The 22,526-nt window shown below is 39.1% G+C and overlaps 1 protein-coding gene across 1 annotated transcript in view; it reads right to left on the reverse strand.

Moving 5' to 3' along the window:
• SLC5A12 (solute carrier family 5 member 12) overlaps positions 1–19,744 on the reverse strand; it is a 51,874-nt gene extending 32,130 nt beyond the window's left edge. The window contains exons 1-6 of the mRNA XM_027580251.1: positions 19,138–19,744; positions 11,072–11,137; positions 9,826–9,877; positions 8,767–8,834; positions 4,154–4,308; positions 3,893–4,033 (exon numbers count right to left, since the gene is read on the reverse strand). Of these exons, the coding sequence (XP_027436052.1) occupies positions 3,893–4,033; positions 4,154–4,308; positions 8,767–8,834; positions 9,826–9,877; positions 11,072–11,137; positions 19,138–19,476 (821 nt within the window). The 5' untranslated portion in view covers positions 19,477–19,744. The remainder of the gene's footprint in view (positions 1–3,892; positions 4,034–4,153; positions 4,309–8,766; positions 8,835–9,825; positions 9,878–11,071; positions 11,138–19,137) is intronic.
• Between the last annotated feature and the right edge of the window lie 2,782 nt (positions 19,745–22,526).

A 22,526-nucleotide genomic window follows, 5' to 3' on the forward strand; every position in this document is an offset into this window, starting at 1 on the left:
TTAAATGTAAGGACACACATTAATTTCAAAGCCTCCGAAAACCCATACTGTACAGGTGTACCTAGTTTTCAGAAAACCCTTGAGCCAAACTACTCATTTATGAAGCCAATCTGGTTAAATGATTCTCTCATTTGGAAGTTTCTATTTCATACCATTTACATTAGAAAAGGGACTTATCCTAGAAGTTACTTCCTTTAGAGTTTTCTAACAATGTTTCTTGTGGGGTTGTCTTGGTCTGTTTTTGTTTAGAGGGGTTGATTTAAAGACAGCCTTTTGGGAATACAGGTAATACATGAGGTGGCCAATACCTGTTAACTGCACTGATTGTACTCTTGCTATCCTCCCTTCTGGGCCACTTGATTCAAACCTTTACTTAGGCCGCCTCCTAGAGAGCCCTCTCTGACCATCTTCATCTGAAATAGTGCGTTTCTGCTCTCTTACCTGTCTCTACTTCTTATGCTGTTTTACATCTTTACAGCACTTATCATTATCTAAAACTGTATAATATATTCATTTGCTTATTATTCGTTTCCCCCACTCAAACAAACACAGTGCTATAGAATTGTGCTGGCACATAGCAGACATGAAGTTATTTTTGGTAATAAATAATTTTTTTAAAGATTTTATTTATTTATTTGACAGAGAGAGACAGTGAGAGCAGGAACACAAGCAGGGGGAGTGGGAGAGGGAGAAGCAGGCTTCCCGCGGAGCAGGGAGCCCGATGTGGGACTCGATCCCAGGACCCTGGGATCAGGACCTCAGCCGAAGGCAGACGCTTAATGACTGAGCCACCCAGGCGCCCTTGGTAATAAATAATTGAATGAATGAATGAATGAATGGTAGAAATTCAGTACAATATGATTATATTCCTCATATCATTTATTTTTTTTAAAAGAACTTTGGGCCGTGAATCAGAAGACTTTATCCTCAACAACCATCTGATGTTAGTTAGACAAGTCGTGTGACACTCTGAGGCAGTTATATCATCTGTAAAAAGAGTGTTAGCACACCTGCTCTACTTCTATTATGGGACTAGTATGAGGAATGAGTGAGTTACATTCTGTAAAAAGAGATGTAGGTTATATAGCCATACATTCATACATTATCCAAAACAATTTTAAGCTTCACCAGTCAACTATGGGAAATGAGAAACCAATGGCAAAATTGTATTGAGTGTTAAAGTCCTTGTGTTGTGAATTTGTTTTTCATTAGAAATGGACTTTGATTCTTTATGGAATCTTGTAACTTAAGCCACTTCATTGATTCATTCAAAAAATATTTATCAGGCATCTCTATATACCAGGGTCTTCTAGGTCCCGGGGTAAAGCAACGAGCAAACACAGAACCCACCCTCATGGAAGTTAAATTCTGGGATTGGAAACAAATCATCACTGAAATGAAATAAATGAATACAATGATTTTAGATGTAAATGAGGAAAATAAACTAAGGCAGTAGGAATAGAACAAAAGTGACTTATGTGGGTGTGCTCGTCTTAGCCAGGAGATGGGATGGAGATGGGAAGGGACCAGAGAACATGCATCAGCCCCTATTACCCTCATGGCACCTTTTATGATCAGCAATCTTTAAAGATAAACTGGGGTCTAGAAACAAAAGGAGGTGAAGTCAGCTTTCAGGGAGCACATCTAAAATCACATGGTGGGTGATAGTATTTCCAGGTGTGAGGAAGGTCAATAAAGCTTAACATCAATCAGTGATGTGAGTAATTCGTGAGTAAGTAATCCGCATTCCTGGCCATGAAATTATATGCATATATAATGAGTCGCTCCTGGTTTTAACCCATGGACAAGTTCAGTACGAACGTTATGGATCTATTCTCACCTACGTATGTTTCAGGATGTATTTTCCCCAAGTAGCAGAGCTTTCCTTGAACTCTGATGGAATGTTTTAATGACACCAAGCTCTCAGATAATTGAACAGAAGTAGAGCATTTAATCAACATCCTGCACAGCCTCCTAGGTGAGAGCAAACTGGCAGCTGGCTCCGAGTGGCCTCCTGTTGCCCCCATAGTGACCTTGAGGCTTCAGCTGTGTGACAAACCACACATCCCCACTGTGGGCTTCCTTCCACCTGCATGCACTTCAACTGGACTGGCCATTTTGACTGATTTCTCTTTTCTGAACTGTAGTAACTAAATCAATTTGGATTCTCTCAGGGAAGTCTTTTCTAAAGAGAATTTTTATTTTTCCATCTTTCCTTATTCTCACAAAATTCCTGTCATAGCTTTGGTCCTTCCATAGAAGTGGGGATGGGTGGAAGCAGGAGTTGCAATCCTAAATGCTTAGGAAAGTGTGTACATTTTTTCTCCATGAATACCTCTCCTTTTCTGACAGTTTTCATACTCATGCAATAAATTCCAAACCCCAAGCAACTATTATGAATGTAATTGTATCAACTTTTGTTTGATTTAAACTAACTCGCTAAATGAGTCTTAAAGATGCACAAACACGAGCACACACTCGGGAGTACACACTATTATTGTTGTGATGGGGGAAATTAGATATGTTAACAAGAAAAAATAATATAACACAAATACATAAGATTAAAAACAATCTAGATGTAGCAGAGAATTATTGTTTATCTCACCAAAAGATCCTTTTAGAGATACAGTCAACTCTATTTTAAGGCAGAATTTTAAATGAATTTTAATTTTATCTATTTATTTTTGTGAAGTAGGCTCTACACCCAATGTGAAACTTGAACTTACAACCCCAAGATCAAGAGTTACATGTTCTACCAACTGAGCCAGCCAAGTACCCCTAAATGAACTTTAATTTTAAAGGAATTGTGAGATCAAAGTCACACTTGATCTTAAATACATTTCCAGTAATTCAGCTATTTGATAAAGTGATGATCTTGTATGGAGGGTTTGTTAACATTTATTGTAACAGGATATGAATATGTTATCAGCAAATTAATGGAATACTAGATAGGCGTTCAATTCTTCCTTCTGCGAGTGTATGAAACATATAAGAAATATAGTCTCTTTTGGAATTCAAGTTACAAAACAGTGAACCATGTCCCAGCAATGTTATCTTCTATTCAGCCTATGCATTGAAATTTTTTTAAAATCTGTTGGGGAAATATTCACAGTAGCCATTTCTCACTCAAAGAAAAGTTAAGGACATCCGACAAATCTGGGGATGCTGGAAATTTGGACAGAACAATGAGGATAAAATGTCCATTTTAGATGCATGTCTAGTTTATTTCTGCCAGGTCTGCAGAATAATACAGAACTTCCTTCAATCCCCATTCTAGAGCACGGGATGCCTTGCAGGGCTTGGAAGAGGCTTCCTAAGCTGTGCCCCTGCTGGGGTCTGTCAGGGCGAGTGCGCCTGGCAAGACTGGTGACTGCCGGCTCGGCGGGAGCTGGGTTGGCAAAAGCCCCATTGTGACTTACCTCATTACCTTGGCTTTCCTTCTTTTAAACCTCTCCTTGGAAAATTTAAGGATATATCCATCACAAGAAAAATAGAAGCTGAATTGATTGAGACCACAGGCTGAATCAAGTTAGTCATAAGGGCTATCTCATCATAGAAACTCTGAGGAGGCAAAACATGCTTTTTACCTCTGCATTGCCCCCCAGGGCACCTAATTTCGCCTAGTAAGTTCTCAGTAAGTGCAGGCAGCAAATGGTGTAGAGAAGAGCAAAGGCAGAGAGACGGAAGTTCAAACCCACTTCCTTGCTGAGATGGGAGTAGTAATGCCTGCCTCAAAAAATTGCTTAGAGGATTAAATAAAATTTTCCATTTCTCTCTGACACACACACACACACACACACACACACACACACACGTGCGCGCGCGCGCGTGGAAGCATATAATAAGTACCCAATAAAGGCTAAGAAAACTGAAATATTTATTTATAACTTACAGTTTTGCATGTTTTTCTGTTTTGCAAGAGATGCATCGCTGTATGGTGGACTGATTAACTCCATAGATCCCGAGCCACGTAAAAGTTCCTCCCACTGAGATTGTCCAAAAAGTGTGGCGCCTGAGAGGATCTACATCAAAGCTATGAGGCAGAGAGAATTGAGTGAACAAAGATGTTCCTTTGATCCCCAAATATTATTTTAGTTATCGAGGGTATACTGCTAAATCTTTATAGAACACGAAAAACTAGTATTGGACGTACTCAAATATATTTAGTCGAGATCCATTTGTTGATTGCTCTATGACATTGTGTAATCCACCAGCATGAGCTGATCCTTGAATGAGAACTGTTAAAAATCCCACAATCATGACAATCATCTGAAATGTATCTGTCCACACCACTGCTTTTAATCCTCCCTGAAATGGAGAGAATAGATGTGAGTTCTCAGAAAGGAAGGCTGCAAGTCTTCCAATTCTTTACAACCTCTCTGCTGATGCAATCTTTTTTCCTTCCTTCCTTCCTTCCTTCCTTTCTTCCTTCCTTCCTTCCTTCCTTCCTTCCTTCCTTCCTTCCTTCCTTCCTTCCTTCCTTCCTTCCTTCCTTCCCTCCCACCCTCCCTCCCTCCCTCCTTTCTTTCTTTCTCTCATCTTTCTTTCTTGATCTATGTTATGAAGAACGAGTAGGAATTTACCAGGTACAGAGGACAAGAGAGGGGAACCACATATGTGAAGGATGGAGATGCATGGCTGCCTGGAGAAATGAAAGAATGCTAGAATATATAGATTGAGGCATATACAGAATGCCCAAAGGGAGGTTGCTGAATTTGCTAGAGGCCAGAACACATGGGGTTTGGCAAGGCTACTTAAATGATTTCTTAAGAGCAATGAGAAAGCATTAAAGAGATTTACATGACGAGAGATTTTATTTGTTCGCTTCATATTGGTTTCAAGGGTGGTTGTGTGGATAACAGATTTCTGGACCAAGGAAAAGAAGGAGTGAGAGATATACTCAGAGTTGATTTCAGTAGTCTGTGCCCGAGGACAGAGGTTTGAAGCAGGTTTGCAGCAGGGTAGAGATGGAAAGAAATGGATGGACTTGAAAGATAACTGGGAGGTGAAATCAACACAACTTGTGAATAATTGAATACAGATGATGAGGAAGTGGGGAAATTAAGGATAATCATCTAGGTCTGGCTTATACAAACATGAGGGTTTTTTTGTTGTTTTTTGTAAATTTCATGACAGTAAATAAATTTGGGGGAACTGAGATGCTAGAATGCTGAGAAAAAAAGAAAAGAACTAGGAAAGAATGATAGATTCCAGACATTCATGGAGAAAGGAGTTTTAAGAGCTAGACGATGGTCAAAGAGTGAGGTGGGCAAGGCAGACTTTGCGGAGGATAAATCTCACAGCAGAACTCAGGACAGAGTGATGAGGGAAGAGGTTAGTGTGTTGGTTATCAAAACTGGATCCTCTGTAGAATACCTTGGGGAATTTGAAAACAAACAAACAAACGCCAATGTCCTAGCACCCAAGGATTCTGAATAAATTGAAGTCTGGGTTGGGATCCAGTCTTAAATATTTTTCTGAAAGCTCCCACAGGGATTCTAAAGTACAATTCTAGTTGAGAACACATGGGCAAGAGGAAAGGAAGCGAGAAAGAGGCTCCTGAAGTAATCCAGGTATAGAATCCCTGAGGATCACAGTGAGATGGAAGGAGCAAATTGGGAAAGAATAAACGAAGTGATATAAAAAAAAAAGTGCTTTGAAAATGAATAAGCATTATGAGAATGGAAGGATGTGGTATTTTTAACATTGAAAAATAGAATTGTCATCCCCAGTTACTCCTCCAGAGTGTCAAGAACTTCTGCGAAAAGATGACAGATTTCATCTTTATCTTGAGAAGAAAGAAGACGTTGGGGTTGTCCCACCATTTCTTTTGTAATTAGAATGCAATTTGATAAATAGACATTAAAGTCCCTGCCTGAGGCACTGTATTTGTATATTGTGTTCACATCCTGACTTGAGGAATAATCAATATTTACCTCCAACCTCCCGAGTAATAGTATTGTGATTTTCTCTAAAGACATTGAGCCTTCTAAATCCAAATCACAACATCAGATTTTAGTGATACGAAGACCAAATGTCACAGAGCTCAGTTTTCAGCAGCTACTTGCTATTGGTTATGCAAAAATATGCATAAACCTTATGCATACTTTTGAATTTCAGCTAGACATGAGGCAAGAGAACAAACCACTTTATCAAAAGTACATCAAAAGACAGATTATAGGGGCCTCTGGGTGCCTCAGTTGTTAAGCGTCTGCCTGCAGCTCAGGTCATGATCCCAGGGTCTTGGGATGGAGCCCCGTGTCGGGCTCTCTGTTCAGCGGGCAGCCTGCTTCTCCCTCTCCCACTCCCCCTGCTTGTGTTCTCTCTCTCACTATGTCTCTCTCTGCCAAATAAATAAATAAAACCTTCCAAAAAAAAAAAAAAGAGAGAGACAGATTATAGCCACCATGAAAATTTCTGACTCTGTAACTTCTTCATCTGTGAGACACCCCCCCAAAACACACATATTGACCTATAACCCTGATCGAGCAGTGTCACTGATGTATTTAATCAGTCTGTGTTGTTTGAAATCTAATGTTTACTTCACTAGATTGCAAGCCCCTGAATGGCAGGAATCACTTATTGTTTTAATCTCTTCCACCGTTTATCTTGGATATGCAACCATCCGCAGGATGTTAAAGAAACTGCAGCATGAGCACCACATGTTGGACAAATAAGCCACCATTGTAGTGGGGTCCGAAAGCCTGTAGCCTGGCTAGAGAGAGGAAAGATGGGACAGAGGTGCGGTAAGGGATTAGATGGGCGGATTGACTCACATCATCAAAGATTTCCAACACTAGGCTAAGAGGCCTATACTTTATCCTGGGAACAATAGGAAGTGAGAAGAGAATTGGGTCAGTTAAGTGGCATGAAGTAACAGGTGATTAAGATTAATCTTCCAGAGGCATGCGGAGTGGAGAGAAGCACTGAAACCAATTAAGAGGTAGCAAATTTAGTTCATTTTAGCTTATTGCGATTATGACAATATCCAGACTTGTTTCTGACATTACTTTTCATTTCTATTTGTGCCTTCTCTGTTTTTATCCTCTTCTCTTGCTTAAATCACTTGAGGTTTTGTCTTGTTTTAATTCCCTTTTTTCCACTTTGACATTTTGTTTAAATGGGTCCCCTTGAAATTTTGCTACAAATTTTTAAGTTAGAATCTAAATTTAAAGGATGTCTTAATCCCCAACAATTCAAAGATAATAAAATTGTCAACTCTGATTACTGTTTTCTTGATTTACATGCTATTGTTGTCCAAATGAGGGTTATTCTTTTTCTTAATCCCAAAATTACATATAATAATAATAAGTAGAAGTAGCAGTAGTATATTATATTATAAATTATAATATATAATTAGATATGTATGTTATACTATACTATACTATAAAATTACTTTTTTATCATCGAACACCAAAAATTGCTTGACTAGACTTACTAAATGTTTACTATTTTATTTTCTTATCATTACTTCTTCTGTCCAAAACTGGATCATTTTCTTTCTTCCCAAAGTACTTCCTCTAGGTTTTTCTCAGGGAAAGATAGATTAGTGGTAAATTCTCTTGGTTCTTGACAGTTCCTAAAAGTTAGTGTTGCTGAATACACAATTTTAGGTTGACAATTGTTTTCCATCAATGTTTTGAAGATATTATTTCACTGTTTCTGCCTTCCATTATTGTTGCTAAGAAGGCTGCCTTCAGTGTCCCTGGCAATGTGTCTAGTCATCCTTGTATGGATAGATGCCTTGGAGCAACTAATCTGTCACATATGGCCAGACATATAAGGAGCAGGAGCTTATTTTTAACCTAGGTAAGAGATGTGTGTCTGGAATAGAGCTATGGTAGTGAGAATGGAATGGAAAAAAAAAAAAAAAAGACAAAACTCTGTAGTGCAAAAGAAATGGTGGGAATTGTGTGTATGAAAAGGACATTTTTAAATTGTATTATTTCATGATCTATGTTCAAAGAGTATCTGATATGCACACAATACCAAAATATCTGGATGGTCTGCTCGATGATAATATAAGATTACTTTGTTTTTCTCTATAGAGGAGGAAAGAAAATCCAGCTTTCTGAAAACCAGTGCCATATTTTTAACTGGTTACTTACAGCCTCTGTCTATGAATGCCAATGATTCAGAAGAATAAAGCTTCCCATTGCAAAACATGATAAATAATAGGTGCTCAATGAATGTTTGTGGAACTAAACAGATTTTAACAATTACATAAATATGTTGCCAATACCACCCAGATTCCTTGATGAAAAACTGAGCATGTGTTAAGCCAAATGGTACTGTAATGCAAGCTTATCCATAAATAAGAAAAAACAACAAGCTGTGGAATCCTCAAGTTTACAAAATACCAGCTATCCTTGATCATTCATATATGCATTGTGCATTTCTCAATCACTAGACAGTGAAGTATATGCTATCTAGGGTTCATAATTACTGTTAACAGGCACATTGTTTTCTTGGCAGTTGCACATGGTCACTTATCCTCTGAGCAAGAAGGGATTTCTTCCATGAAATCTTTTCTTTGCCATGGCTTTCTCAAATGAGCCCAGAATCCAATTCTGCTAATGGCACTGAAAGAATTTTAAATAAAAGAACAGCACCTTCCTCAGGAAACTGTGACAGAGAAGCCAGCAAATTTCTCTTTAATTTTGGAATAGCAATTTCTGCTATAATTAGATGCCCTGTTGTTGGAGGTTTGCCCTTATCCCATATTAGGAGATGGTGCTAAATACTTTTTCACAGTTAGATACATACCAGGGTACAGTAGAATGTGCAAACAATTCCTGTTGCAAACACAGAGCCCCAGAGATCAAACCCAGTCACTAGAAAAGAAGAAAAAATATGAAAGAAGTTTCTCTGAGAAAAGTAGAAGATCAAGGTTTATGAGAAAAAAGTCACAATATTTTTGTCAGTGTTCTTTGTGGGCAAGTTGAAATCAAATTAGAATTTTCTCTTACTACATTCACCTCTGATAAAGACTGTTTTATTACAGTGTTATACTTCAACTCAGTCTATAATTTTTAGGTAATGTTAAAAGCCAAATCTTTCCTCCTAAAATTCTGTTGCTTCTGGTCTTTGCACCAACTGTTTGTTTGCTTTTTCTTAACGAAGTTAGTCTGAGTACTTTGAAACCACCTAAACATCAGCCTTGAATAAATGTGTCTCAATATAAGCACAGAGCATGATTAAATTGAATATTGAAGACTTCTAATATTATAGGTATTATTATGAAATTTATCTCAATCTTTTTTTAATTCTTGTTTCTAGGATTCTATTCCCTCAAAAAGGTCAAATATAAGTTTTAAAATAATTACTATGAGTACCTTTTACTCCTGTATTCAGATTATCGACTTCATGAAATCCATGAGATGGGATCATACATTATAAACGTCTTTAGTGGTTGTGTGTAGGCAATACCAAAACTGCCATCATTTCAGTGATTAAAAAACAGGCAAACAAACAACCAAATGACAATCAAACTGGGTGTTTGAAACCTTGTGGGCAAATCAAGTAACTAATTCTTTACCTTCTTTTCTCTTTTTTTGTTTTTTTAGATTTTATTTAAATTCAAGTTAGTTAACATATAGTATATTATTAGTGTCCGGGGGTAGAATTTAGTGATTCATCAGTTACATATTACACCCAGCGCTATTTTCAATGTTTGATTTTTGGAGCTCTCTATCATGATGACTACAGTAATTGGAGCCCCCTAACCACAGGAATGTCTCCCCAACAAGATGGATGTATATCTCTCAAGGTGAGAATGTAAGCATAAAAAGATGAAGAGTATCCAAGGGAGCATCAGTGACTCACCTTGATTGAGTGCTAGCGCAGGTGCATACACCACCACTCCTGTGTAGAGAATCTGTTGGGGAAGCAAGAGTCAAGTGAACAGTGTGAAAAGTGACACGGAAGGGAAAGCTGCCTCAAAGTTTCCTTATTGACCTTAGAGGGGTATTTCCTTCATCATGTCACTAAACATGTCATTGGCAACCACTCTAATCTTGAAATCGTTGATTACTGTCATTAGTGTGCAAAGCGGTTAATAAGCATTTGATGGAGGAAGAGCATTGGACTTTTAAAACTGTTGTGAATTTTGAGACTTTATGGCTATGGGGTATTTCTGAAGGAAACAAAGATAGACTTCAAGGTAAGGTTTTGGTTCAGCCTTTCTCTACCCACCCCCGCCCCCACGTGTAGGTCACAATGACTCAACCTCATTTCAGCATGCCGCTAAAATACGGATTTTCGAACGGAGGCAGTATGGCCCAGGGAAGACGAACGTGGGTGATCTACTTCATGAGTACATCTTTGGACTCCCAGGGTTGCAGCCACTATGCTGAAGGAAGTAGGTGCAGTCTCATTTTTATTTTAAATGGGATTTCACCATTTACAGATTCCTGTGAGGGTTTTAGCAGGCAAAAGTGTAGGAGCAGTTCAGGGAGCACTGCTTTCCTCCTTTTCTCTCTCTTAAATCCTTCAGTCAGTGATCCTTCAGTGGGAGTTTTGATTAAGAAAGGGAAGAAGGTTATTTTCCAGCAGAAAGTACATTGTGAGTTGTAAGAAGCATACCAACAGTGTGCCCCACAGGTGACCCTGGGGTACAGCATGAAGGCACCCAGAGCTAGGAAGCAGGACAGGAGTCCCAAAGGGGAGAATGGGAGTATTGTCTTTTTTTTTTTTTTTTGGAGTATTGTCTTAAAATGACTTTCAACAAAATGGGCATTTCTGGTTCAACGCAGTTAACTAGTGAAAACCAGTTATTGGACCATTTCAAACCCAAAGCAATGTGCTTTTAATGCTATCTTTTTCCTTTGTGGTTTATAATATACATTTGTTTTTTATTTATTATTTGGATGAATATACGTGGTCTGTACAATGTGGGTAACTTTCAATGTAATCACATGTCTCGAAAGTGCTATCCTTGGAAGAAAGTAGTTTCTTCTTAGTGCTAGGTCTGTCCCTTGGTTGCATTCATTGCCCTCCCCACCCCGGAGTAAACAAACCCATATCTTGTCACCCCACACTTCCCACATCTGTAGCAGCCCTTCCCCCTTACCGTCTGCACAATATAGATGACAGTGGCCGCATAGCGCACTGGTTTATTGAATCGTAGTTGTAAGTACTAGAAAGAACAGAGAGAAGGACAAGCAAAGAGTCAGTGAGTTATTTACATAAGAGCTGCTAAGAAGGTGCTTTTCTCTTGTATTCCTTTATGTCTAGTGCTTTGGATTTATAATATGACTTTATGCTATATATACTTGAGAGAACCAGAAAAATATGGATTGTTTGAAGTCAAAGAAATACCAGAGCTCTATTAAAGCTCAATTCTTGCTTAAGCTTCTCATGATAGAGAAAATAAATACTTTTTATTTTTAAATTTTTGTTGTTTGAATAAAAATTCAGAACCTCTGGCTTTCTACCCAGGGGTCTTCCTACTGACTATACTGAAGCCACTGTTTCCTTTTATATCCCATTCCCCCCAGTTTAGCCCAGACCTATATTCCCTCTTTCCCAGGTGACTCCCTCTAATTCCAATCCTTGCCCAACCATTCCATCAACCACACATCTGCCACATTGGTTCTCCTAGAGCAAGGCTCTAATCATGTTGCTCTTTTTCTTAAAACCTTCAGTGACTCTCTATCATTGACAAAGTGTACACCCCACACTTGATATTCTCTACTGTCTGATCTATACCCTTCCTAAGTCACACCACTAGCCCTCCCTTTGTTTATTCTCCACATAAAATCACTGTGTGTTTTTCAATCAACATGCTTTGTACTTCTCAGACTTTTGTTTTCTTTGCCCTGCTCAACCCTTACCCTAAGAAAATAACTATCTTATTTGTAGACCTTCCTTCTTCAGACGATAGATTTAGTACACTGTGAGTCAGTCCAGTGGGTGTGTGACTGAGGGCACCAGATATAAGGAAAATATTCTTAAAGAGGTAAAGAAGTCAGTGAGGAGTCAAGTCTCAGATGTCATAGGATGGAAAATGATGCAAAACTTTTGCGGTGAGGACAACTTAGGTTCAAATCATACACCTTTGGAGGGATTCATTTAATGCACTAAACAATGGCTTTCTTTTCTAAAATTGGTGCTTATAAGGCTCCAGTGACATAGTATATGATAATGCCAAGTACAAGCACAAGAATATAGTGGGACCTTAGTGACTGTAACAGTCACTGTGAGTGCAATGCCTGAGCTTACTGGCGCTCACTATTCCAGTACATGCTGATGGCTTCTAAATGCACCTGTGATCATTTGCTTAAGGGCTTTATTTCAGCCCTTGCACGGGGCAGGCTAGAAGTGCCCGGGGGTGTTATCATTGGCTGAAAGCCAGTGACCCAAGGGAGTTAGACAAAAAATATTCAGGCTTCTTTGCCGGTCAGGAAGGACAACCTTGAGACATGATCTGTATGTCTTCCAGAGGTCCCCAGTGAGACTGAACCTCAATTGCTCACAGTAGTAATCTGTTCAAAAACACACCTTTTATTGGCTTCATGTCCTTCCATATTTTAATTGCCACTTACCTACCAATGTTAAATGAAATACTTCCCCCAAAATGACTTGCATTCAAATCCTTGTCTCAGGGTTTGCTTCTGGGGGAACATAACTTAAACCAAATATAATGTAAGTGGTGACTTTAAAAATGCTTATGTAAAAAGTTGTGTCCTGCTGATGGGAACTTTTTTGCCCCGTGACATAAAAGAACTCAAGACAGGCTGCTGGAGGATAAGGCCAAGTGTGATATAAACAATTTGTCTCATCTGAGTTCCTCTAGACCTACCAGCCACTAGCTAATGCATTAGCTGATGGCGGTCATATACAAGGCCACAGTGAGACCAGGAGGAGAACCTTACTATTTTACTGGACCCTACTGAGCCCACACCAAATTGCTGACCCATAGAATTGTGAGCAAATAAAATTGCTGTTCTAAGAAATTTTGGGGGGTGGGGAGGGTGATATGTTACACAACAATACATAAGTAATATAAAAATTGGTACCAGGAGTGGAGAAATGTTGTAACAAAGCCCCAGAATAATGCGGTATTGGCTTTGGGGCTGGGTGGCACCTGAGGTTTGGGAAAGCAAAGGGGAAATTATTCCCCCAAAATGGAAAGATAATGAGGAAACTGCTATAGGAATCTTCACAAAGTCAAGGGTTTTAACATCTCACTTTAGTTCCACTAAATTCAGCCAATTCAGTCCAACTGGAGAGGCAGTACTGAGAAAAAGATATGTGAAAAAAAAATAAAAGAAGTGGTTCAGAAGTAAGACTCCCTGAATTTTAGTTTGAGCTTTGCCACTGTGACCTAAGCCTTTGGTTTCTCATCCATGAAAGAAGAAAGACAATTCCAACTGTGTAATAATCCACCTGAAAGAATGTATTTACCCAGCCTTTCAATTACTCCCTCCCTCACTCAGTGGTCCTCTTGGGTGTGTATTTATCTATCACTACAATCAGAAGTAAAAATGGAAGTTCAACCAAAGAGTCGCATGCTTCATGCCTGCATTTGAAAAAATTGCACAGGTAACACTTCCCATCATTGTATTTGATTATTTTCAAAACCCCAGGCCTGATAGAACCATATTCTTTTCCATCTTAGTGAATAATAAGTCCACTTCTCATGTTGGTTCAAACTCAGATACCATGGATCCATTCTTTACTCCTCTCTTTCTCTCACTCCCCACATCAACTTCATAAAGGAACCCTGGTGCCCAAGTCCCACTCTCAGAATAGAGCCACTTGCATCATCTCCTCTGTAGCTACTGTAATACCATCAGCTCTTGTCTGGCCTACAGCAGGAGCCTCCTAACTAGACCCCCTGCTACAGCAGTCAAAACCCCAGACTCATTGCCAACATCCAGCTAGAGCAACACTCAAGATGCAAATCACATCATGTCATTCCTCTGCCCAAACACTGTCGTGACCCACCTCATGGAGAGTAGAAGTCAAGTCTTACAATGACCTAAAGGCTTTATAACATTGGCTCAAACCTTCTCAGACCCTGAATATCCATCTTAAATGAAACATTTTGTAGCATCATTTACTGTGCTGGAATAATATTCGATAATGACATCTTATGCACATCTAATTTTTGAAAGCTTAAATTACTACAACACCACAAATATAATTTAAAGGAGAAATAAAAGGAAAGAAATTTACCCCCCACAGTATGTCATCTATAATGTTTAGAAACCACCGTAAAAGATGATATTAAAAAACAGTAGCCTGGGGCGCCTGGGTGGCTCAGTTGGTTAAGCGACTGCCTTCGGCTCAGGTCATGATCCTGGAGTTCCGGGATCCGCATCGGGCTCCCTGCTCAGCAGGGAGTCTGCTTCTCCCTCTGACCCTCCCCACTCTCATGTGCTCTCTCTCTCTCATTCTCTCTCTCAAATAAAATAAATAAAATCTTAAAAAAAAAACAGTAGCCTGTGCATTATTATAATGAAAAAATTTGGATTAAAGAGAATTAAGCAGTTCAGAACCCGTTTAGTTTAAGAAGTCCAAGAAAAATAAGAAAGCAGGCAGACACCAGCCTGAATAAGAACAGACTAGATTTATTAGTGTGTGCTGAGAGAAAGAAGGCAATAACTAATGCCAAACCATCACTTCTATGGAGATAATGAAGCTGTATGACACTGCAAATGAGCTGAGCCTAATCTATAACGTGAGGGTAAGAACGATCCCTCATGCTTTGACATGGGACAGGCTAGTGATAAAGTTGTGCAGATGGCACATCTTGGTCTTGAAATCCCACTGTATATCAAAGAATTTAAATCAGTTGGCTATGTTAGTCACCATACAATACATCATTAGTTTTTGATGTGGTGATCCATGATTCATTGATTTCGTATAACGTAACATAATAAAATTAAATAAAATTAAATTAAATAAAAAAATAAAAATTTTTTAAAAATTAAAAAAAGAATATAAAAAAATAATAAATCAGTTGGCTATCGCTGTATAATACTCACCCTGAAACTCATTGGCTTAAAAACAAAGGATTGAATCAACTATACTGCAATTTAAAAAATAAAATAAAAATAAAAAAATAAATGTAAAAAAGAATTTCATATATTTCATAAATTTGCGGATTGGCTGGGTTATTTCTCTACTTGCTTCCCGAGGGCCCTCATGAGACTGCGATCAGCTGAAAGGTCAGCTGGGTGAGAAGGTCCACGTGGCTTCACTCACATGTCTGCTAGTTGTGTTGGCTATTGGCTAGGGTGCCTCTGTTCTCCTCTGTGTGTCTGCTCATCCTCCAGAAGACGGACCAGCTAGCCCAGCTTCCTGATATGGCAGTGCCAGGACAGCCTTCCAAGAGGGCAAAAGCAGAACCTATATACAATCATGAGGCCTAGGCTCCAAATTCACACATCGCTTCTGCCACATTCTGTTGGTCAAAGCAAGTCACAAGGCCATCCCAGATTCAAGGGGTAGAAAAATAGACTCCACCTCTTTCAGTCCTTAGTACTTTAAAAGACCCTGGAAAGAATGTCTATGGATGGGTAACAGGGAATGGAGGATGAACAAAGAAACTTAACACATTCAAGCTTCTCTAAAGAGCTCAAGTGGTATAAATTTGGGGATAGTAACCACACAAACAACAATAATAATAAATAATAATATAAAACTCTTATGTGGCATTTACCATTTGTCAGGTTCTGTTAAAAGTATTTGCATGTAATACCTCGATTACTCGTCACAGACATCCGGTGAGACGGTTCCTTTTATTATCACTATTCCACATATGTGGAAATCAGGCACAGAGAAGCTAAGCAATTTTCCCAGTCATGCCACTGATGGGTGGCAGTGTTGGCATTTAAAGCCAAATAGTCAGGAGGTCATGCTTTTAATCCTTGTGCCTTCTGCCAATTCTTATAAAGCAAAAGGCAATCCCCAAATCGCCCCTTATGTACTTTACATAATCGATAGTCCTTATTATTAGGGTACTAAAAATTTAAAAATATGTAGAGGGCAACAAACTTTATAAATTAAATTCAATGAAACACTTACATTTCCTATAACTGTATTAACTTAATAATTAAAAGACAGTCTCAAATATCCTTAGTCACATATTTGCAATTGGTTTAAGGAAGTAACTGAACTGCTTTACTAAAACCAGTTACAACGAACTGGGTATTGAGTAGCACATCTGGAATAGATTGCTCAGTAAAGGTTTCAATAATTTCAAGAGAATGTTTTTATTCCATTCTAATTTTGGGGAAATAGACTAATTTATAGTGTGTGTGTATAACTTCTTATTTTAAAAAAGTTAACATTATTGGGCACCTCGGTAGCTTAGGTGATTAAGCGGCTGCCTTCGGCTCAGGTCATGATCCCAGGGTTCTGGGATCAAGCTCCGCGTTGGGCTCCCTGCTTAGCATGGAGTCTTCTCCCTCTCCCTTTGCCCCACTCCCCAGCTCATGCTCTCTCTCTCAAATAAATAAATAAAATCTTTTTAAAAAAAAGTTAACATTATTATGTAGCAAAGTACTACTAATTTCTATTTGCAGTAGGTTTTGAACATGAGGGCATTAAAAAATTTCTAAGTATGTGGTGGTACAATTATTCATTGCATATTATGTGCCTTACATACTGCAAGACACCTGGTGTCCCTGCTCAGGCCCCCTAAACTCAAGTAGTGCCCCCCACTCATTTTGACAACCAAATTACCCTATAAATATTCAAAGCCCCCTGTGTCTGACACCACACCCACTGGAACTGCTACTCCACCGAGTGGGGCCCCCCACCTCTTTGATCTCATCTCTTGCCTTTCTCCCCTTGGCTCACTCTTCTCCAAGCACACCGATTTCTTTGCTGTCCTTCAAACATGCTAATCACATTCCCCTTTTAGGGCCTTCGCATCTGTTGTTACTTTAGCTTGGGATGTTCTTCCCTCCCATGGTGCAATTGCTTGCTTTATCCGGGTCCCCAATTAAATGCCCAATTATCCCTCAAGTCTCACCTAACCACCCCATATGAATTGTCGGCATTCTCCACCCAAAGCAGAACTACATTCTACCTTATCTTATTTACTTTTTCTCTATTGCACTTAGTAGGGCAGGATAGCATTTTGATTCAGCATGCCATCTCTAAAGTTAGATGGCTCAGGTTTGAAAAACGGCCACTTGTTAGTGAAATTGGGCAAGTTACTTAACTCTATGTGCCTCATGTTTCTAGTCTGTTAAATGGGGATGATAATAATAGAACCTATCGAAGAAGGTGATTTGAAGGCCAAATGATTTAATCATGTAAAGTAGCTAGAGCAGTGTTCAGCGCAAAGTCAAATAGCAAACGCTTTTCTGTTATGATTGTCTTACATGGAATGTTTCTTGATCACCTTCTCTGCTATAAAGTAAGTTCCATGAGAGCAGGGGTTTGGTTTAATACTTTATCTTCAGGGTCTAGAGTGTTCCCGGAACATAGAAGATGCTTAATGAGTATCGAATGGATTATGGAATTGGTTGTAAAAATGATTTTCCTCATTTGGGTAGTTTATTTTTTTTAATAATTTAAAAAGCTCTTTTACACTTAACTAAACCTCTGCGAAAGAAGGGAGGTATTATTTTCTGCGTCGAAACCTGAGCTGATAAATACTTAGTAACTTGTACAAAGTCATCCTATTATTAAGCAATGGACTTTGAAATCAAACTCCCATTTTCTGACTCTTCTCTTTCTCTCTCTGTCTTCCTCGCTCTAGCAGTTACTGACTCAATTCTTTTTAAAATGCCAGCAATGCATTTGGCAGTCAAACCTTAATAACTGAATGGAAAAACCTAAGATATATTTATGTTTTCAGAAGTACACTAATGAGCAGCGAGGATATGTGCATATATATTGTAGGACTAACCATAAATTGAGTCGTTTCCCCTTGAATTACATCCCAGACAGTAGCTGTTGCATTACCTAATTCCAGTCACCTACTTTTGGTAGGGAGGGGAGTTTCAGACTGGATATATGATTATGATTATCTGCAGAATCACAAGTTTTAAAACCTTCTGTAAAGTGTTCCTTTGCCGAAGTGGCTTTTGAAGTCCAGAGTATCCTTTATAATCATTTAGTTTAAAGAGTTAAAAAAAAAAAAAGAGGTCTGTTAAGAGTCCTCTGCTGTGACTTGGTAGGGATGGTGTTGGATAAGGAAAATAAACACCTTTCTCATAGAAACTGATTTATGATCATGCTTAAATATTGGACATGCAAATTCAGTTTTTAACATGCTATTTTTCTTGAGAAGTATTGCAAAATCATGCCTCATTTTGTTTTCATCCACATAAACCCCATATATATATCATTTAGCAATTCCCTCCCATTAAAATGTTTTCTAATTTTTTTAAAAACATTACCATTTCTCCACTGGTAGGAATAACCTATATTAAAGTACTCAGCTCTAGTATGTGACAGAAAGGGATAAAGATGAAATGGGTTCTCAGTAGGCCTTATCTACTCTACAATCTTGACTAAGCCATTTATCTCAGTCTCAGTTTTCTTATCTGGAAAATGACAATACTTACAGTGTATGTTCTGCTTGCTTTTCAGAAGACTGATGTGAATAAAACAAGTATTTTCAGCTCTCTTTCATTGAGACTCTCCTACAAGTCAGACAATGCATTAGGGGTTTACAGATAGGTTCTCATCTAATCATTGAGATACCCTTGTCAGATTGGCTCCATATTTTCATTCTACAGATGGAAAAACTATTGTGTGTCCAAACATAAGCTTTTCCCAATAATAAGTATTTTGGTTTTTTTTTAAAGATTTTATTTATTTATTTGACAAAGAGAGAGACACAGCGAGAGAGAGAATACAAGCAGGGGGAGAGGGAGAGGGAGAAGCAGGCTTCCCACAGAGCAGGGAACCCGATGTGGGACTCGATCCCAGGACCCTGAGATCATGACCTGAGCCGAAGGTAGACGCTTAACGACTGAGCCACCCAGGCACCCACAACGAAATGTGTTTTTACCATGATGCATCATCATCCCCAAAATAAATCTGCTTCTCAACTATCCCGTGTTATTAAGACGATGTGTATTATTAGAGAGTGGGGAAAAAAAAAGTCCAAGGGGAGAGAAAATAGCAACTCTTTCCAAAATGAAGAAAATAGAAGAGTTGTCTTACCTCGTAGGTGCTGGTGATGCCGGATCTGTAGAACACGGGGACAAAGAGTTCTGACGTGAGGATGATGACAAGTGCATACGCGATGAAGAAGAGCATGAAGGATGCCCCAAAGCGGTACACCTCGGAGGGGGCCCCCAGGACAGTGACAGCTGACATGAAGCTGGCTGTGAGAGACAGCGCTACAGGGCCAAAGCTCATTTGCCTTCCCCCGACCAGGAACTCCCTTGAAGTCGCCTTTTTCCTCTCCTTAATAGCAAAGAACACCCCAATTCCAGAGGAAATGACAAAGAGGGCTGCAAATACAACATAATCCCAAACTGTGAAGCTCTTCGCCTCCATGCTGGGAAGTATGGCACCAGAGAGTTGCTTCAACCAGATCTCAGGGAGAAGTTGTTTCCAAAAGCAAAGCTCAGGGCAGTAGATGTTTTTGCCAAGAGAAGAAACTGTGATTTTGGGAAGAGAATGATGACCACAGGCACTTCAGTGGAACTTCAGACACCAAACTGTACTTGGGGAAGACCTCAGAAGTTGACGACAAAGAAGAATCTGGTAATGGTATTGGTACCAACAGATGAGAACTTGAAATCTGACCCGGCCGGGAGCTGTCTGTTCCCCTACTAAAGCATGTGCCAGAGAAGGAATTCAGATGTGTTCTGAAATTAATAACCATGGGGGTGGAATGGACTTGCCAGATAACATGCTCTTTTATCTTCTAGATTTTTTTGATTTAAGGTTAAACATTATCGAGGGAAAAATGGAAGTGATACAAGTTGACCATCTCAGCATTTTTAATTAGTAAAATGGAATCTGCAATATGCAACATCACCCTCAGGGGTTGTCTTTTACCTGAATAAGGGAGGGTGGTGGAGGGGTACCTGTAATTTTCCGAGGCTGTGGGTGTGGAAGGAAAAGAGTAGAGGACTGCCAATCAAGAGACCTTTGCTCAAGTTGGCTCAGTTGTAAGCAAGCTGTGTAATTGTTGGCAAATCATTTAACCTTTCTGAGCTTCAACTGGAACATGGGGGTATTAAGACCTTAACGGGTTATTAGAGTCTTTAAGTGTCTCAAACTTTCTACCCTCTTTTCTCTGATCTGTAAAATGAAAGTTACTAATATCTACCTCATTGGCTATTATTGGTGTTTAGAGCAGAGCCCTCCTGAACATAATAGTTGATTCTCTCTTGACTCAGAAAATGGACTGTAGTCCTCTGTTTTATCTCCCTGTCTCTCCTTCATGTTTGGTATTTACAACACTTGCACTCGTAGGCCAAGTCAGAGTTAGTTTAGGACAAATGAGAAAAGGTAGGTGAAAATCCAGTTATAGATTCCCGTTTCTGTTCTTGTTAGAGGGTCAATTGTCCTGAAGTATCCCCACTAAGCCTTTGGGGGACAATTTCTCTATTGTTCTCTATTGTTCATAGTTCTCCTCTTTCTCAATGACCTTCCCTGAGACCTAGCTCTACAAAGCCTGGTTATTCCATGAGATCTAGTTCCTGTCTCCTCTGCTCTGTGAAGCCTTCCTTGACTCACACCTGCCCTCTCCACCCCAGCTCCTGTGAGAAGCAGCCTCCCTTGGTACTCACTTTGAACTCTGAGAGTATCCTCAGCTATTTTAAAGAACCTATATATATGTGTCTGTATAAGGCGGTCAGCTGTTGTAGATGACCAGCTTCTGAAAGATAGAGGCACAAGGCCTGGTCCATAGTGATCAAGAAATAGTAGCCACTGTAGAAAATAAGGAAATTGGGTGCCTGGGTGGCTCAGGCGATTAAGCATCTGCCTTTAGCTCAGGTCATGATCTCAGGGTCCTGGAATTGAGCCCTGCATCAGGCTCCTGCTCAGCAGGGAGTCTGCTTCTCCCTCTCCCTCTGCCCCTCCCTCCCACATGTGTTTGCTCTCGCTCTCTCTCAAATAAATAAATAATCTTTTTAAAAAAAGAAAATAGGGAAATAATAAAGCAAAAGAAGAAAATATAAATTATTCAATATGCCCCAAACCAGAAACATTTTGGTCAAACAGAGGAAATTCTAATTTTGCTTTTGACATCTGGATAACTGAACACATCTTTGATTATTTGTTTAATCTGGATACTGTCTTCACTCCCTACTTTGCTCCATGGATTTCAATTAGGCCACAGGAAGCTCTGATGGCCAAGATACACTTTTAGTCACAAATAAATATGTAAAGACTCTGCCAGGAACTATCTGTGTCTTGCTGTTAAAATTCCTCCCGTAAATTTGCAGACTTGATATGTTCCGTGTTAATGGGAAACTAGGCCTTTAATATTTTTATTTTAACCTAGGCTTTTAATTATTTTTATCATGCAGTATTATAATTATATAATGGGGTTTTGTAACAGTCTCAGCAGAAAATCAGAACTCCGGTTTTCAGAGACTTGACTACCTTACGCTTTAATATTAACACCAACTAAGAGTTAATATTCAATCCACAAGGCATGTGAACAACTTGTTCCGGTCAGGTGAATATTTGTTCAAAACATTATCATGTTTTGAATGATATATCATTATCAGATAATGATATATCCTTGAGGTCCCAGGGTTAAATACCAGAAGCTTGCAGCTGATGAATCTATGAGTACTGCTGTTTTTAATGAACCACTGTCAAGACACAGTATTGTCTACATAACTTCCATTAGTCTTAGATTTCAAAACCATGGGGAAGTAGACTGGTTAATGGTTTGGTATGTGAAGGAAGCTTCATGCCTCTCTTAATAAAATATTCCTTGCTCTCAACATTTTGTTGACTATAGGCACAGCATCAATTTATTAAGTTAATTCTCAATTATTTCCCATTTAAAAAAAATCTTTTTCTCCCTTCAGTAGCGTTCAGTGTCTTCAAACTCTCTTCCTCCTTCCCAGAGGAACTCACTCTATGCAAGATTCATGATGATTACAAGGCATAGAATCAACTTATTCATAACTTTTCAGGGAAAACAACAGAACCAGCACATTCAATGGCTATATCAATTATTTTTTAAAAAATATATTTGTTTGTTTATTTATTTATTTATTTATTTATTTACTTGAGAGAGAGAGCAGGGGAAGGGGCAGAGGGAGAGAGAGATAAGCATACTGCCTGCTGAGTGGGGAGCCTGACATGGGGCTTGATCCCAGGTCCCTGAGATCATAACCTGAGCCAAAGTCAAGAGTCAGACGCTAAACTGACTGAGCCTGCCAGGTGCCTCAATGACTATATCAGTTAGAAGGCACATCCCTACATCATAAATATTAACATGGAAGGGAGGGGAAATGTACTTCTTTGATCTGGAGAAACCCCAGTATCTCCTGCACCCTTCTGCAGGTGCTCCAAATGCAAACATTTGCACCTTATTCCTTAGTGTCAGGTGGAAAACTTTGTTAGAAGGTAAG

This window comes from Zalophus californianus, chromosome 11 (genome assembly GCF_009762305.2).
Source record: "Zalophus californianus isolate mZalCal1 chromosome 11, mZalCal1.pri.v2, whole genome shotgun sequence".
Lineage (NCBI taxonomy): Eukaryota > Metazoa > Chordata > Mammalia > Carnivora > Otariidae > Zalophus > Zalophus californianus.